The following is an 18,271-nucleotide window of genomic DNA, read 5'->3' on the forward strand; positions in this document are numbered from 1 at the left end:
ATCATTAGGTGGGATGCCATATGAGAATATGAGGGTGCTTAGATGACAAATTGAACCACCGGTGGAACAACCTTATCTAAATCAAAGAATCCCTGCATTTCTAAAAGTACATAAGAACGTACATATTGTTCCAGAAATAAATAAAAATACAGCACAGTGATAAATAAGATAATGATACTGATGATAATGATGATGGTGATCGACTGCGACAAAAAGTCTGCAGCATTTTTCTTGCAATGTCTTTCAAGAGAGATTTTCTTGCATTGTCATCAAAGCATGCATGCGTTGTTCTTTCACACAAATGTCTAATGAGCTGAACTTGAAAACAAACGAAACATTCACCAAGCTGCCGTTTTCTTTGCTCTGCTCCCTGCGTCTTTCTAAGCATGTATTTTTGTTTTGGCACTTCCTAAGAATTGAGAAATGACAGACCTGATACAGGCCTCAGTCAGCATACAGCTGCCACCCCTTGCACAAAATTTTTAACGTAGAAAGGCAAAAAAAAAAAAAAAACAGAGACACGGCTCCAAAGCAAGGAGCACCAACAACATTCGTTGTTCCAGTCTCCTGCATAACATATTGTTACAGAGGACCATGAAACACGCATCATGAAGCCACAAGGTCAGGTGTCTCTGCTTCAACTGATAATAAAGCTGTATGCACCTTGCCCAGCCAATTATCCAGACGATCTCGCAGGGATTTAATCTGTGGCATCCCCAAAACCCTAGGCTGCACCCATGATACATGGACAGTCCCCTCGACCTGATCTATAATGCCTTCAATAAGATGAACCTGCACAGAAATGTCTCATCATTAACGTTCTGATGATGGGCAGTGCAGACATTTTAATAATGACCAAAAAGGCAAGCACTAAGAAACTATTTGTATTAATGTTAGACATTATAACATCAAGTAGACTTTTTCTATGGCACCTATTAGATGAACAGGCCAAACTAGAAATTCTTATACGAGCATCAAGAATGTGATGCAATACACAACTATAATAAATCCAAATACTTGCACCTTTACAGCACTCGTTAAGGCATGCATTGTCCTAAAAAGCCATATCTACCTTTAGAACAAATGCATTAATAATCATTGGGTTCATTCATCACAAATAAACACTAGCTTCATGTATCTTATTGAATAATCAATAATTTGGGCCTCCAAAGGAAGTGATTATCCAACTGCTTAAGCATGCTTGGGTAGAACACATCATTATCAATTAGTCATCTCATCATGAACAAAACACCACACATCTATACATGTGTTGAGCAAATTAACATCCAGCAACAAGGGAAATATTTGTTACTTCTACTGAGAACTAACGCACTAAAACAAGCATTGGCAGGCTACAAACATGCATACACAGACAGGCATGCGGCCCCAGCAGTGTATATAATACCCAACCCATGGATAGCACACCACCACATGCAGGTTAAACACCAAACTGAAGTTCAGCTGTACCTCTCACAACCATGGGTTCAAACGTACGTTATTACTAAATCTACCCAAATTACACATATATGGCCTTCTCTCCCAGGGCTATCCAGTAGAAACCATATGTTTGTTGTTAAAAGGTTCAGTTCCTTATTAAATTCATATAATTAAAGTGCTAAAAAACACATTCTTGTCAGGAAATAGACCGAAGAAAAATATTTGCAAGACATAAGGATCTCTCTCCTCTCTAGGGTAGATAAACAAGGTCTAGCTAAAGATATATTCCAACAAACTTTGTGGTAAGCACCAAAGCTTAGAAGATGAGGCCACCACTTCAATTCATCACACTTCTTGAACATGGAAATGGTTGCAGGACTACAGTGGCAAAAATCTCCAATTCTATTTTGGAAGTGAGACAGCAGAGTTCTAGAAGCGATTTTGTACAATCCAGCTAACAGTGATTCATGCTAAGCAAGTTCCTTCCTTTATTTGGTTTCCAATTATCCTCCCAGTAAGATTGCATATATAAAGACCATTCCACAAAGGAAAAGACCCAACTCCTAAAAAGAATTCAAATCAAAGAACAGCTTTGAAATACCATACTTGCTTAAAAAAAATAGCAAAGAACACACTCTTGAACATCCATTTAAATTGTAGAGTTTCAATCTCTAGGGAAAAAGTACATAATATACTCTCTGCGGGCATTGATGGAACCATGCACAAGCTTTTGTTTTGTTCCCAGCTTAAAAGGAAAGAGAATTGCTGCCACTGTGGTGAAAGCCAGTGATGCCATATGTCATTTTGGAATTTACAGGCAGAGCAACAAAGAGATAAGAAATTTCAACGACGAAGCTCTTAAAGAGAACATAAAAGGTACCTAAAATATGCCCTTTCCCCACAAATTTTTTCGAATGTGCTGTTTGTAGTAGCCTGCAAAAGGTTCTGTGGTCTATGTATGCAACTCTTGGAGTGGTGAGTGGTGACTAAATCATAAGGTCTGATTTGTTTGTAAACATGTGTACATTGGTACAGTATGCATATGGCATGCTTGTATGAGAATGGTTTTAAAATGCATTGGACATATTAGGAGTTCAGGTATGGCAGTTAATTGACCAATTCATTTGGCATATTAGGATTTTTTATTGTTTGACTGATGCACTAATGAAATCAAAAGACACAAAAAGGTCGATCATTGTTCTACTGGTTAAATGACCACAATATGCTTAGTTCTTTCCATCTAACTATATAATGCTAAAAGGTGCTTTAGTCATTTCATTGCTCTGTGTTAGCACATGCAGTTCTATGATTACAGTATTAAAGCTCTCTTTGCTAGAAGGATGTAATGCATATAGAAAATCAAAAAAAAAAAGGCACCACAAATAAACCCCCAGAAGTTAGAACTAACTTCATTTCTCCTAAATTTCACGCAATCAGTAATGTAAAAGCCAGAAACAACAAAATTGAACTGCTTATTGGAGGAGAATTTGCAGAAATTATAGCAGAAACTTACGGAGAGGCTTTTCATGAGAAGATATTCCACATCCTTTATGGAAAGTCTTGTTTGTTCAGCAATAATACTTAATGGTATGGTGCGATCTTCAGAAGGCCGACTGCAAGGAAACAAGAAAATTAACCTCAAGACAAGCTATAAGAAGCGATCATGAAGAGTGGTTGCTGAAGACTGTGCACAGAAGCAACTGATCCAATATCTTCCACCTGATCTTAAGCTAGAAATTCAAGAAGAACTATAATATCAAACTGCATCCTACCTAAAGATGATTTCCATCAAACAAAGTATGTTTATCTTTTCCAGTAGCTTCTTCTGGTTTACTACCAATGCAGGCTGTGCATTCAGAGAAGCACCATGAACATGACAAAGTTCTCGATAAAGAGCTAAATTGCCAGTGTTGAATGCTTGAAGTATATAATAGAGCCACTCCACTTTGGTTCCAATAAGACAATTTATCTGCAGAACAGAAGCAAGCTCAGCATCCAATGACTAAGGTCAATTTGAGAACAGAGAAAAATTGGAAGTTCAAAAAGCAAAATGGAGCATACAAAATTATCCATGTTTTAGCACAGAACAAGTATGACTAAGAGATTGGCAAATAAATGACAAACAGCTTGAAGAAATGCAACTAATTGCAGTTAGCAACATAATACACACCACTACCTACCTCTTATGAATCTGCAAAGAAATATGTAAAAATGCTTCAGAAAAACAAAATTATAGAGCAAAAGAACCACTAAACTTCACTCCTACCTGTGAAAGCATGATGCATCCTACTACTAGAATGACAACCTTATGACTGCCATTGGAGAAAATCTCAATATTATAAAGAAACAATATAATGGTGAAAAACAACAAGAAAAGAGATGGGTCCTAAAACAGCTTTAGACAGTCCAGCACAGTTGAATGGCTTATCTACATTCATACAGAACTTACAAAACAAAAGTGAAAAGGGAAGGTGATTTGACCTTTTAAATCAAAACAACAATCATCAAGCCTTATTCCAATAAATACATGTTTGCTTTAAAAGTCATTCTTTTACTCACATTAATTGAGGCTACGTCAGTTCTCTGCAGGAACTTTCCAAACCCTTTGGTTATTACTTTGATTTCTATTTTACATATCTCCATCCTTTTCCCATAAGGTGAGACAAATCTGAGCCCCTTAACAGGGTGTGAGACCTTATTAAAGCTTTGTTGCACATTCCAATAGCCCATACCATCTCGTGCAGTGCATCTTTATGTTTCCTCTAATACTTACTTTGAACCCTCCCATTCTCTCTCTCTTTGTACCATCTATCAACTTTTCATACTACAATGAGTCATGCTCATTATGAGCAGCTTTTGGAGTGAACATGCCTCAAGATCAGCCAAATGGTTTCCATGAAGTCTAGGACTAAAGGAACATAGTCAATCTGCAGACATCAACAAATTTATCACTTTAATAAGATAAATATGCTAGCATTAACCAGCCCAAGTTCCATTTAATTTCTAGAATGTCACAAATAAAGAGTAAATAAGATATATACATGAAGATAAAAATTATAATTTCAATCTTCAAGCTATAAGACACCATAAAGGGGCACATAAATAACTAATAAACAACTGACCTTGTATCCAAAGCTTAGGATCCATGGTTCATCGTCTTTAAGCAACATGGAGCAATAACTCCAAAAAATTCAAATGTGATAAACTTACACTTAATTACATGAAATAAAAAAATTTCACAGGGGGTTTACAAAAGCCCAACTATGATTTGCATCAGACGTGCAGACAGCATCTACTATCTAGACTTGTAGGAAGAAGTTGCACATATCAGGTTTTAGTCTCCAACTGCATTTACAACAGGATACTGAAATCCATGTTTGAAATGATTTGTGGCATGACAAAAAAGTTCATTACTTCTCCCTTTACTTCCACTCCTCAGCTGTACCAGTATATGGAATATTATACATCAAGGTAGTGGGGCATTTAAACATGCATTAAAAGGTTAAAAATGAAATCAAGAAATCTTCTTATGCAAATAGTAAGCATGCTGTATGCTTCAAAACTTAATATAAAAGTCATATTCCCATGTTTGTAGATTTCTTTGCCTTCCGATAAGCACTATCGCATTCTTAAAGTAAGACGATGACTTTGGACCTGTTTGGAGTTGAAAACAATTCAACAGATTAGGAAATTAATTTCTTTTCTTATAAACTTATTTTTGGTAATGCCCAATTAAAAGATATTTCAACATATGCTACAATTTGGCTTTAAGGAGAAACTAAGAAATTTGCTTGTCTTTTGCTTAAATCGGCAATTATCATCTCAAGTTGCCTTTGCTTCCTTCACATTCAGTTAAAGATGTGTCTGTCAAATAAAATTGCTAAAAATTTACAGGTTTTTCTTTTGCATACGTATCCTCCAAAATCCATCCAGAAGTATTATTAGCATGTAACACTTGAAAGCTTTTCTTTTCTTTTCTTTTTTCATTTGTGCATGTGTGCAGCTATAACTTTGTGGTTAGCCCATTATCACGATTCATCGAAATCTAACCATTTTCATGCCAAAAGACCAATATGCCCATATGTACATGACTTCCAACAACCAAAAGAGGCTTGTTGTGGACAGGTTTTGGGGAGTATCAGCTGCGAAGGAGAAGTAGCAAAATATGATGTTGCTATAGAGGCCTAGGTTTGAACAGAGAAAAGGCAAAGCCCCTCAAGGTCCGCCCTGGAGAACACCACGCTGGTGGCATGGGCAATGATGATGTAGAAAGTGGGAAAAGCATTCATGACCTAATTGGCAATAACTTGGATGAGGAGGTCATGGGCCACATCCATGTGGCAGGAGGTGAAAGCACTGGCAACCTAGACAACCAACAGACTGGATGATAAGGCCATGGGCTGCAGTGAAGCAGCAGGCAAGGTTGAGGACAAATGGGGATCAAGCTGCCAATGGCATTGCCTTCCATTGAAGAGTTGGTGGGGCAGCAGGTGGAGGATAAGGAGCAGAGGTAGCATGCATGAGGGGGGTTGCTGGTGGCATAGGTGGAGTGGGATGCAAGGTGCATGGCAAGGCCAAAGCAGAAGCAACCTTCTTAATTGATCATTAAAAAGGTCATTTAAGAATCAGGCCTAGTTTCTAACAAAGCCAATATGTGGTTCACCTAGCGTGATTGAAAGACAGTAGTGGCAGGAGCATATCCCCAAAGAAAAGATGAAAAAGAAAAGGTATATTCATACAAATAGTACTTTCAGGCGGATATACATCTAAATAGAAATATAGCAGAGGGTAAATATATAAATCCAAATGTAAATAATTGTTTCTTGATAAGCTGGAGCTATGCAAAAGGCACCCTTTCCATTAAAACAACATAACATTTAATATTGCTGATAAATCTCTGCCTTTTGTAACCTTCCACATTTACCTCCTACTAAGAATATGGGAGAATTAAAATTAAGCCAAACAACATCAGATAGATTCAAGTTTCAAAATTGTCATGGTGGATAGAGATTAACTTGTTTGGCCAAATAAAGAAATAAAACTTAACGTCATGATAAATAAGTAATTATTACATCTTAAAACATATGTGAGGCCCCGTGCGGGCATGTATTTAGCACCACATCAGTTATTCGCTGGAAAGATCTTGGGTACCTATATAGAGCCAATGAACTCAAATAATACCTTCCAACTAGCTTTTTTTGGATGAGATCCTAGATTGTTACAAATGGTATCATAGCTAACCCAGTTCATAGCCCATATGAACTACAGGATACTACAGCATAGGTTCATTGGGGCTGACCAGATGCCGATTGTCATGCTTATGAATGGGCTTACATGGATTTGGACCCTTAGACTAGCAAGGATATTAGGACTTAAATGTAGGAAATATGTGAGGATCCACATGGGCATATATTTAGTCCCACATCAGTTATTCACAAGGAAGATCTTGGGTATTTATAGAGGGCCAATGAATCCAAACAAAACCTTTCGCTAGCCTTTTTTGGGCGTGGTCCTGGGATGTTAGATATATACATAGATTGGCCTAGACCAATGCAACAATGTCCATGGTCTACATTGAACCAAATTAATTTGCATTAAGCTAACAAAGTTTTAGGATGATAAGTACAGTCATGCTTTACAATAAAGACTTTCATTTTCATGCAAAAATGAACAAAGTAATAGTTATTACCAGCATGTCTGAATAGGTTGTTGTGACTTGGGTTTTTTGAATTTCTTATAGTATGGTCAAAAGTGCATGCCAGCTGTAAGAGATGATACGAAGTACCATGGAGAGAGTTCTGATTCGCACAAATCTAGTTATTGCCTATCTAATTGTGTCCCTTCATGGTCCCTTAAAAAATTGGCACCATCCTATTATTATATCAGTACGTCTAGAATGGGGGCTGATTCAGCGTACCGACACTCAATACGCCCTCCATCCCGCATACCAGTTTGGTACCAATGTGGTATAGTATGATCAGCATGCACTAGTATTAACTGATACAGCAAACTATGTCCAACTCTGAGTGAATTGCTCTCACTAAGTAAAAAGAATTTCATTGCCTAATGGTCTTTCTAAAACTCATTAATTTATGTCCTCCAAAAAAAAATGAAACTATTTTTGCTTTGGCAATTGATGTTTTACACTGGCAGATATACATGTCAATTTACTAAATATAGCAGCCCAATATATTGTTAGATATTCTCCTACTTGAGCCTTAATCATGGTCCATGCAAAATCCATAAGGCCAAAAATTTTTCAAACCACGGCACTAGAACCCCTAAGTTTTCAATGTGGAAACAGAAAAACCCTTAGGGGATGTTCGGGTATTCCTACAGGAATATCTTGTAGGAATCATGTTTATTAGCCTCTCAGCTCGTGGTTTTCTAAAGGCCCACCCAAGTCCCAGCCCAAGTTCTAGCCTATGGACCTGCAAGTGCATAGGAAGAAAAAAAGATACATAGTGGTCCTTTTTTCTCCTCCAACAGGATATGGGCTGGAAGGGTATTGGGTTAATATGGGCCATGCCCAAATAGACCACCCAGTTCATGAATTCAGTAGGAAATCCAGTCCAGTCGTGCTAGATTATCCAAAAAGGCCCTCAATTTTATTCACAAATTTGAATCTACAGTCAATTAGTAAAAATCTTGTGAAGATGATCAAAAACTCAAAATTATGGTCAATCTAAAAGCTTGAATTTTAATGGAACTTGCACATTTGAGTTCATGGTTAAGCAAGTGGGTCACAACATCTATAATTAGACCATAAAATGGCCAAACTTGCAACCATCCATAAGACCCAACATCTACAAATATTCATCCTACCTCCCACTATCCACCTTTCCTGGGCCAATGGTAAACAAAGGCCTGTCTATCTCTTAATCATCTTACCCAATTTTCAACACACCTAGAAATCGCTATAGCATTAGGATGAGAAGTTGGAAGTAACACCATGCACAAGAGGGAAGGACAAGGTGAAAGAAACAACAAAAATCAAAAAAAGAATCTCATTCCTACCCTCAAATGTGTTTGAGGCTTCACTAGTGATATATTCCACCTATTTTTTATTAAAAAAAAAAGTTTAAAAAATCACCTAGATCAAAAACTATGTATTTCTCACTTTACTATCCACCTCCTATCACACTTTTTCCAAGGAACATCCTCTATATTCCCTACACTAGGCACCATGAATGAAAGCCTTTCAATTCAATGTATCAATAGATCAAAGATAATGAATCATTTGTGGCATAGTATTGAAATTCCCCACACCTACAAAATTTCTCACATTTGTATGTAATACTTTAACTTCTAAGCATTAAAAGTCATACCGATAGGTAATTTTTCCAAAAAACATTTGAAAACAGCTGATTTTGTAATGTCTAAGGTTTGTCAGAATTGAATATTAGTTATAACACTCCAAATAATTAACTACAAAAAGGGCACCAAGCCAAATGGTAAAGAAATTATGACAAAATAAGGAAATCGCTACCAGACCACAACCATGATTATAACCCACAAATTTGGCCTAATAGAGGGCTAGAATCCTATGGTGACAAGCCAACTATCTATCTTTCCTGAAATTCCTCTAACCAAGGTTCTCAAAACTGACCTGAGTTGCTTGGTTCAAGGTATATATTCTGTGCTAGTGCGAAATCAGTTCGATATGATGGGTTGGTCCGAGACTTGATAAGAGCCCGTCTGAACCAAGTGGAACCAACCGTTTCTGGTCGGTTCGGACCAACACCACCTATTTTGGGGCCGAGGCAATCCCTTAAAAGCCCCCGACTTTCAATTGCTTCTCTCTCTCTCTCTCTCATTCATTCTGCCCATGGAAGCTCTTCACCCTTCATTGCTGGAGCTTCTCAAGCCGATTGCCAACCTCATCTATCTAGGCTATCGATAACATGCTGGTTTTCTCCTCCACCATGTCCACCACCACCATCCTCTCCATCACTCTGCCAGCCACCAATAGGACCTCTCTCCACCTTAAACCAACCTCTCTCTCAAAATCTGCGCCGACCCTAGATTGGCTAGCCTACCTCCCTCCCTCCCTTACTGCCTCTCACTCTCTTAAGATCTAGGGTTTGGAGGACCTGGTACCTATGTCATATCGTGGTTAGTATTGTACCATACTGTACCGACCTGGTATCTAACTAATATTATCACTAATATCAATTTCACAAACTTTGCCTCTAACAATGCCAATTCTCCTTCAAAAAGCATTTTTATTGTGCTCTCCTAGGAGTTAAAACTAAGAGGCAAAAATAGATTCAACGATCCTTATTTCTATTTTTTAAATTTAAACCAGCTTACTTTCATTCCTAAAAGAGCTTCTTGTAGGAATCAACATTACATTGATAGCCTAAGTATTTGAGTGAAAATGTGGATATCTTAGTGGAACACCTAGGCCCACAGCCTAGATTCATAGGACTGGGCCTAAGCCTTGTTTATTAAGGAAATGCCTTAGCTATCCTCGGATAAGAACAAGGGTAGGAGAGGGGCAGCGGACTCTCTTTTGCCCCCTCTCACATGGACTCTCTCTCTCTCACACACACACATGCCTCTGTCTCTCTCTATCAGTCCCAAGCTCTCTCTCCCCAAAAGCCCTCCCATGTCTCACTCCCTCTATCACGTTCTTCCTCTCTTCTTCTCCTTCTTCTTTTCTTTCTTTTCTCTCTTTATATCTTTGAGCTAGCCCCAAAGAGGTCTTTACCATGCCACCTCTTGCCTCACACCCTGTGACAGGATACAAGAAAAGGTTAGTGGCTTAATTCCCCCATTATAATGATAATTACTACAAAAACTAGGATTTTAGAATTTTCTTGGAAATTTTAGAAGGAAATTTTTGGAATTTTAAGAAATTAATATTAAAATATTATCCTGCCATTGATTTGACATGTAGATTATTAGGTCTCAAGAAACCCCGAAGAGATGATTAGATTACTTGGGTGTGACATCTACAAGGCAACTAGCATTCACACTTTGTAATATTTGTTTAAGATTGATTATGCAAAGTGATACCTTGATTCCAAAATAAAATGCCATATGAAAGTTCATAATTATATAATAAGTGTTTTATTTATCATAAAAATGCTTTTAATTAACTACACGACTGAAACATTATTATGACATCAAGCATGTAAAATTAAAAATTATTGTGGACTCAAGTGTAAGGCTCAAGAGTGGTATTCAGGATGAAAAGAAGATTTATTTATTTATAAATATGTGTGTATCACCTGACTCTCAGCATGACTATATATGGACCCGGAATGTGATTATGTGAGCCAGACCATAGAGGTTACACATGGCCATATGACCCAAAACATAGGGGTTAAATGTGGAGTGACCTAATCCACAAGGATTAAGTGCGGCCTCATGATCACTATTTCAAGAGTTTGATTACCAGTGACCCACACCACAAGAGTTAAATATGGAGTGATCTACGCTGCAAGGGTCAAGTGCGACTATAGTCATTTGTGGTAGAATGAAAAAAGCCTGGAAACTAGATACTTGGGTATAGTTATAGTTACATATACATGTATATAAATGTAAGTGTAGTTGATTATGAGATTGGATACTTTACATTACTCTGCTCATATGAATCACTGGTTTTGTTGATTTTATTGAGAGAAAAAATACCTTGTTTCATTATGTAGATATTATTGAAAGAAAATGTTATAAACTTTACTTGTATTACTGTATCATGCTTGGTACAATTTAATTGAGATAAATTATATGATATGGCTTGATCCAATTCTATAAAGAGTACTTGCTACTTACTGAGTTGTGAAGCTCATAATCTTCACCAATTTTTTTAGATCCAGAGACCAAAGTCTAGACTAGTATTGGCATTTTGGGGAAATATTAGAGGGGAGGCCGTTCTAGTAGATGGTAGATCTAGTTGATCAGTGTATATATAGTATTTTCTAGATTATGTGCAAATAACTTAAACATTAGAAGTTGTGTATTGTAAAATTTAGAAGAACTTTATGTTATGGCCTATGGTTGTGTGTATGATATATGTGATATTTTGGTCAATAGTTTAGTTGTTCTAATATTTACTATTGCCTATAAATGAATTGTATATTGAATTTATTAACAAGAGAAATGCCTTGCATGCTTATAGGGCCAGTCCTTGTGAGTATGTGGTGACTGTCATGCCCTCAAATTGTGATTCTGGGGTTGAGGGCGTGACACTTAATCTTTCCTCCAATAAGTAAAGATGATTATTAACACCCAACCCCTTCTTTCGGAGCCTACAACAAGTGTGATACAATAAAATCCCATTCTACTCAATCTTACAATTGTCCATGGTAAAAATTCTCCAAAATATCTTCATCTTGTCAATGACATTATATGTAGCATAGACAACAATAATAATAAACACACAAATAATTTTCACATATGTACTCCAATGTACATTATCATTAAACAATAGAAAAAACAAAAAATTGACATAGGTTCAGGAAACATAAGAGACACAGAGATAGATAGAATAGAGAGAGAGAGAGAGAGAGAGAGAGAGAGAGAGAGCAAAACAAACCCTTTGATAGTGGTTCAAGAAAATTAGAGATAATCTTCTTTTGAAGTTACCAAAACTATCTAGGGACATAATATGTATGTTGATATTATTTTATGCCACACTAAAAGAGTTAAAAATGATGGATGGCATTTACAAGTAAACCACATGATGTAACAGAATAATCACAAGATAATTTCCAAACTTTTCTAGATAAAGGCTTCAATGTAAAGATATTCGGCACCAAGAGAAGATCCCAGAGGCATCACAATTAGGTATAGTGTGCAAGGTCTTCAAAAGGAAAGAATATAGCAATATATTAATAAAATAATATCTTACAACTGGATGGGCTAGCAATTCACCAAAATTATATATATTATCCCCCAACAAGGCAGAAAGTGACAGGTCAAATGCCAAATCCTGAGAATAAAGAAATAGCAAGTAATTATTAGTATAGAACCATAAACCATAACTATAATTACACTAAACCTACAAATTTGTTGTAGAAGCATTAAAATTTTCATAGCCAAATGCATTAAACCAGAAAACAAAGGAATTACAAGCGGAAATGTTCAAAATCATAGAACACAAGCATTACTTAATTAAACAACTACAAGAATATTAACATGAGGATTAAAAATATTTAATAAGAATAACTAGGATTTATAGCATTGCATGCATAAAGTTGGACAAAGAATGAAACAAGACAAGTTTGGTGGCCTTGTCTAAAACCTTGAGAAGGAACCTAGGAAGCATGGATACTCCCTATTAGGTCCTGTGGCAGTATCTGATACATGTTGGATATGAATACAGGTCTGATGTAGTGGGGAGACGTGTCTTGTACAGGAAATAAGTATCTAAATTATTTTCTTGTTAATTAAGGCCAAGTTACTTCATACTCTAGGATACTTCCTGCATGCTACCAGTATATTTTTGCTATAAGTAGTAGGTTATTGGGTTGGGTTCAAGCAGGTTCTGAAGCTAGATTTGCATTCTAGATCCAATAACTTGAAAGAACTAAGGAGCTGCCCATCTATTCTCTCTCATGCTCTATTTTGAGAGAGGAGAGAAGAATGGGAGTGGAAGAAGGTGATACAGGGGCTCGAGCTTTTCCCCAATGGCAAGACATAGGTGACAAAACACTAGCGATAAGATGTTGATGGCATCCAGCGAACAAGGTAAGTTGTTTCTTTTCCCTTTCTTTCTTGCTTTCTTTTTTCCTTCATTTTTTTCTCCTTTTTTGTGGCTTTCCCCTTAATTCATTTATATTATGAGTAGGGTTGCTTTTTTTTCACTTCAAATGTTGGATTTCCGATCCCCAGGTATCAAGTGATGGATAGGATTCATGGGAAAACTGGATCCCCTCCCAATCTCATTCTTTTAGGGGGATAGAGTAATGATTCTGCATTTATTTTTCGAATAACAGAGATTTTATCATTTTGTGATGTTGCTAAATTATTGATTTGCTTTTTTTGGTTCATCTTTAGCTAATTACTTAATCTTTTGCTGGATTCTTGAATTATATGAAGTATGAACCATGCCATTATGAAGTAGCATTGCATTTATGAAGCTTAATCTATTTATATGATGTTCTATAATAGACTAATCATGCTTGTAGGATTTTTTTCTAAAGAATATAGATATAATATTCAATTTATTGCCTCATCCTAGATGTTTTGCATCTTATTTTTTCAAGATTTGTCATATCAGTGCATCCATATCCCACATCCATGTCTGTGTTTCATGGGGAGGAATAGTTGCAGGATTTAAACGATCATTTTATTGATAATTGAGCTTCCCTAACTATAGCTTCAGAGGTTCTCGTGGACCTCATGATTGTTTAATTAGACCAACCACCACTTGGTTAATCCTATGGCCTTCACCATCTCCTCTATCATGTCCTTCTGCTAAGTTGATCCAATTTTTTTTGGGTCTTCTTAACATATGAGACCCACCTATTTCCTAATTCTTTATCATTGTCTTTTCAATCCTTTGGCTTTATTCAGCTTCCTGTTACTATAATTAATGTCCTAACAAACTTATGTGCATCTCACCAGTCCCATTTTTTGGATAATCAATATACATAAATTTGTTCCTTCCTTCTCAGTCACCTTATTTAGGATTCAGTTCATCATCATTTTATGCCTGACAATTATTGTTAACTACTCCTTTTCTTGTTCTGAATTAGTCTTTTTTGCTGCACCTTTAAACTATCCCAGTTTTGTTAGTATGTCTTGCATTTTGCCTGACTCTTGGGATTTGATACATTAAGCATTGGTTACCATGATGATGGAGTGCTTGATGTTGGCCTAATTTTCAATCCAGTAGATGAAATTTACTTCTATCCTAAACCATGAATCAGAATACCTGTTTCAATTATCGTGGTCTTTGTCACCTTGTCATCTAAGCCACTGATGCTATTCTGCTATGTCATTTACACTTACCTACTGCATGCCTTCTTCAAGATACACAAATTGGAACTCTAGTACATTTTTGTCATGCTTAGCATTATTAATGAGTCGTCACTCTTCAATGTTGGAAGCAAATGTGACCTAGGAGCCTTCTATGCTTGTTATCCATCGGCAACTTGTCTCCCATAGTTAAGCTTGCTGCTTGCAAATGCCTGGTAACCACCAATTGATATGATACAGTATTGCTCCACGGTTTCATCCTAACTGTCATTTGTCTTGATCAGACATTCTCCTTGAGCTAGTCAACTTTATCAACCAAGTCATTCCCTTGTTAGCTTGCATCCTGCACCACCATGACTTGACATTATCCTATGGAGGTCATCATTCTCTTTGCAGTCTAAGCAATTAGCAATGCAAGGATTTTGCTAATTGCAATGGTTGAACACCAATTGCTTCCATTCTTGCAAAGTAATATCACGTCATGTATTGCTTCTATTACTATAGGTTCTACTTTGTATCAGTTACTTTGGTGTCATCTTAGCATAGCAGAGAACCTTGGTCACCTTGACTAAGTAAATGCACTGATAAATGTACATTCTCATGATAAATGCATTTAGTCATGAGCATTTGATCATCCTATATATTAATGTCATGAACTCGCTAACTCAGCACCTGGGCCACCTGTTAACTTTTCATGTTTAGACGATGGATACCATGCTGCCCCCATGCAATCCTCCTGCCCATCAACAAATATGTTGTTCAAGACATGTCAAGCGCATCTTCTTTCTCTCAAGCTTTTAGAACAAAGTCTGAAGGAAGTTATATAGATAGGCACTATAATAAAAAAATAATATCATGTACATGTTACATGTAAATTTCTTATGTGATATCCATGCAGATATTCCATTACCTTTTTTTCTTTTAAGACCATACATATGCTGAATGTATATTCACATGTAAAGGCACCTCACCATGATGTCATGGTTAACTTATTATTGGATATAAAAACTTAGTTTCATGACCTCACAGAAATAAGCATTCACTCAAAGAGTTGTTCCTCAAGTTTTATAATCATCATGCAAGGTGAGGGAATTTAGGTGATCCTCATTATGATAAAAGGTGAAACAAAAAGGAATGACTGGTTAGTTGTGGAGCAACATAGCATGGTTTGACTCAGATGGAATGGTAGGAGTTTGCAAATAGCAGTATTTTTTAATAAAGGGTTCCATGAAATGTCAATGTCTGGTCCTGCTTCAAGCACTTAACTTAAGGTCCATCCTTCTCACATTATATAATAGACATAAAGAAGGCCAACATGCATTTTGAGAGCATAAACACATTGTGAGTGCAAATAAACAGGTAAGATCAAATGGACAAATTGAAGTAGCATATAAGCATATGCTAGTATAAAGCCACAGATTTTTTTTTCCATCAGCTTATACCCTTCTGAAGAGACATAATTGCTTACAAGGACTTTGGACATACCAGTTTAAATGATTCTGAAAGAGATTCCACTGATGTGTATGCCAAATAAAGGAGAGCATTCTTATAGAACTCAGCAAATTCTTGGCGACTTTTATGATATTGAGAAGATACCCAGTAAAAGCTAGCATGAACAGAAGGATCAATATCAGTCATGCTATCCAACATAGACTTTCCATCCTCTAAAAGTCTTTGACACTCCTTCTGGTTCCCTTGCTCAAGGTTAAATGCAGCTATTTGCATCTTCACATAAAGAATAGGCTCCTCAATCCGCAACTCCTTAGTAGCATGCAGCTTTTCAACCACCCCTTCAAGATAGCTAATGGCAGCTTCCCTTTCTGAATACTGACGTGAAACTATCACAGCAAAATGTGCAAGTTTCAGTAGATTGATCTTCAACTCAAAGTCAGTAATGAAGTTGTGATACAGTTGAATGACAGAATCGCCTGCCTGCAGAGGAAAAAAAGGGAAAAAATCCAAAACAGAGGTAACAACTATAACATCAGCAGTTGCTTAGGGCATACATTTCATAACTAGAATGATAGTATGCTAAAGGTTAAGAAAGAAAAACAATTCAGGAAATCACCTGAAAACACCAATCTAAAATTCTGGAAGACTTTTCTACATTCTAAAGATAAACTGTAAATTCAGGAATCAACAAAAATGGACAACTAGAAGTGTAACATCTTGAACAAATTATTCATTTATTCTAACAAAAAACAGTAATCCTCAGTGAGAGAAAGCAAAAGGGAGAGAATCAAAATGCTTACAGCTACCTCTAAAGCTACTCTTTTTCTTTTTTTTTCGGGGAGGGGGGAGATCGGGGTGTCCAAAAGCATCATTTCCCAAGATGTGCCCTCATATGGTACACTATATTGCATTCGGGTGAGAAAACAACTTCTACTAAAACCAATGTGACTTTCAAAATTATGGTGACAAAACTCAAATGGATAATACATGCTTAGTAATATTCCTCAACAGCCAATGTATCACTTGGGGGGATCATCAGTTTCATGTTTCTCAAATATTAAAAGTTAATTAATGTTTTCTTTTGCAACAATAAGTACTTTGGTGTTAGCAAGCAAAGTCCATACGAAAATAACTCCACGTACAGACCAGCACAAGAACAACAATGGCACCAATGAAACAAAAAATGTTGCAGTCTCCAGTTTGGATTTGATTTTGTGATATGGTAACCTCCTATCAACCATCCCCCTCCCAAAAAGAAGAAAGAAAGAAAGGAAAAACGAAAGAAAAATAAAGCATGGGCTTACATGGATGCCTTTAAATAGCTGCAACTCAACAATTGTTTATTGCTCATCCTAAGAGACAGAACTTGCTATCCTAAGAGACAGAACAGCATAAAGACCATATTTTAGTATATTAGATTTTTAAGCCCTGTTTCTCCATTAAACAATTAAACCCATAGTCTCCATCTCATACCCACTCTCTACCACTTGTTCTTAATACCAATAACCACCAACGAAAATCTCTCCATCAACCACTTGTTCTGAAACAAAGAGATTCACCAATTGGTACATGACGGTCACTTTCAGCCATCAACACAATAAACTCGGGGCATACGAAATCAATCTCCATTAATAACAAAAAGCATCAAACTACTGGTAAAAGTTAGAGTTTTCGCATCCAAAACGTCCACGAATCCAATCTCTTGTACATTCATCCGATCGATTCCCCATGGATCCAACAGAGACAACAACTAGAAAAGCATCAAAATACTAACTATTCCCGGCTTTTGAAGCCCAAAATCCCACCTTTTCCGACACAAACAAATCAAAACAAGGCAAAGTTCAAAATTATCATCTTTTCTGAAGAAAAAACAAAGGAAGAAAAGAAAACAAAAAGGGTTGGAAACCCTAGAAGGGAGGGAAGGGGATGCGGACCTGGACGATGGCAAGAGAGACAAATTGGTCGAGCTTGAGAGTGAGCTGATGCCAGAGCTTCTTCTGGTAGAGGTCGGCCATGGCGTCGTACCACTCCGCCAGCTCCGGCCGCGCATTCCGCTGCTCCTCCAAGTACTGCAGCGCTCCCCCCATCAATCGATCCTTCGTTCGTTCTTCCAATGAATCCGATCCCAGTCCCAGTCCGAATCCCAACTCCGATCCCGAGCGGAGACGACGACGAAACCGAAGTAGAGATTGCGATTCGGTCTTATTTCCAATGAGGAAAATACCATGCCGAGTTACAATTGGGCCCCTTGACTTTATAAAAATTTCTTAGACAGCTTTTGTTCAACTCCCATTCCAAACCGGCCCTTCTATTCATTTTCCCAATGACAACTGAAATGGTCAATGGACCCATACGAAACTTACATCGTGACAATCGTTGCCACTGCTCCCGTGACCATCCATAACAATCAAAATCTCATCTAAAAAAATTAATTAAAAGATATTTTTTAAAT

At 37.0% G+C, this 18,271-nt stretch overlaps 1 protein-coding gene across 1 annotated transcript; it reads right to left on the bottom strand.

Annotated features, from left to right (window-relative positions):
* Positions 1-225: 225 nt before the first annotated feature.
* LOC105061175 (26S proteasome non-ATPase regulatory subunit 13 homolog B) lies at positions 226-18,050 on the bottom strand. Its single transcript, XM_010945147.4, has 6 exons — positions 17,754-18,050; positions 15,853-16,299; positions 12,296-12,376; positions 3,210-3,406; positions 2,951-3,050; positions 226-792 (listed from the first exon to the last, which is right to left on the bottom strand). The coding sequence occupies exons 1-6, from the start codon at positions 17,904-17,906 to the stop codon at positions 607-609; spliced, it is 1,164 nt and encodes a 387-aa protein (XP_010943449.1). The 5' UTR covers positions 17,907-18,050; the 3' UTR covers positions 226-606.
* Between the last annotated feature and the right edge of the window lie 221 nt (positions 18,051-18,271).

Source organism: Elaeis guineensis, chromosome 12 (genome assembly GCF_000442705.2).
Source record: "Elaeis guineensis isolate ETL-2024a chromosome 12, EG11, whole genome shotgun sequence".
Classification (NCBI taxonomy): domain Eukaryota; kingdom Viridiplantae; phylum Streptophyta; class Magnoliopsida; order Arecales; family Arecaceae; genus Elaeis; species Elaeis guineensis.

What these genes read in the sequence shown, in the direction of transcription:
- LOC105061175 (XM_010945147.4), bottom strand. Translation starts at nt 17,906, where the DNA reads ATGGGGGGAGCGCTGCAGTACTTGGAGGAGCAGCGGAATGCGCGGCCG. An exon ending in TTTCAGAATCATTTAAACTG is followed by an intron (nt 12,377 to 15,852) that starts GTATGTCCAAAG and finishes CTTTATTCTCAG; the next exon opens with GATTTGGCATTTGACCTGTC. An exon ending in AATTGCTAGCCCATCCAGTT is followed by an intron (nt 3,407 to 12,295) that starts GTAAGATATTAT and finishes TCTGTTCTGCAG; the next exon opens with ATAAATTGTCTTATTGGAAC.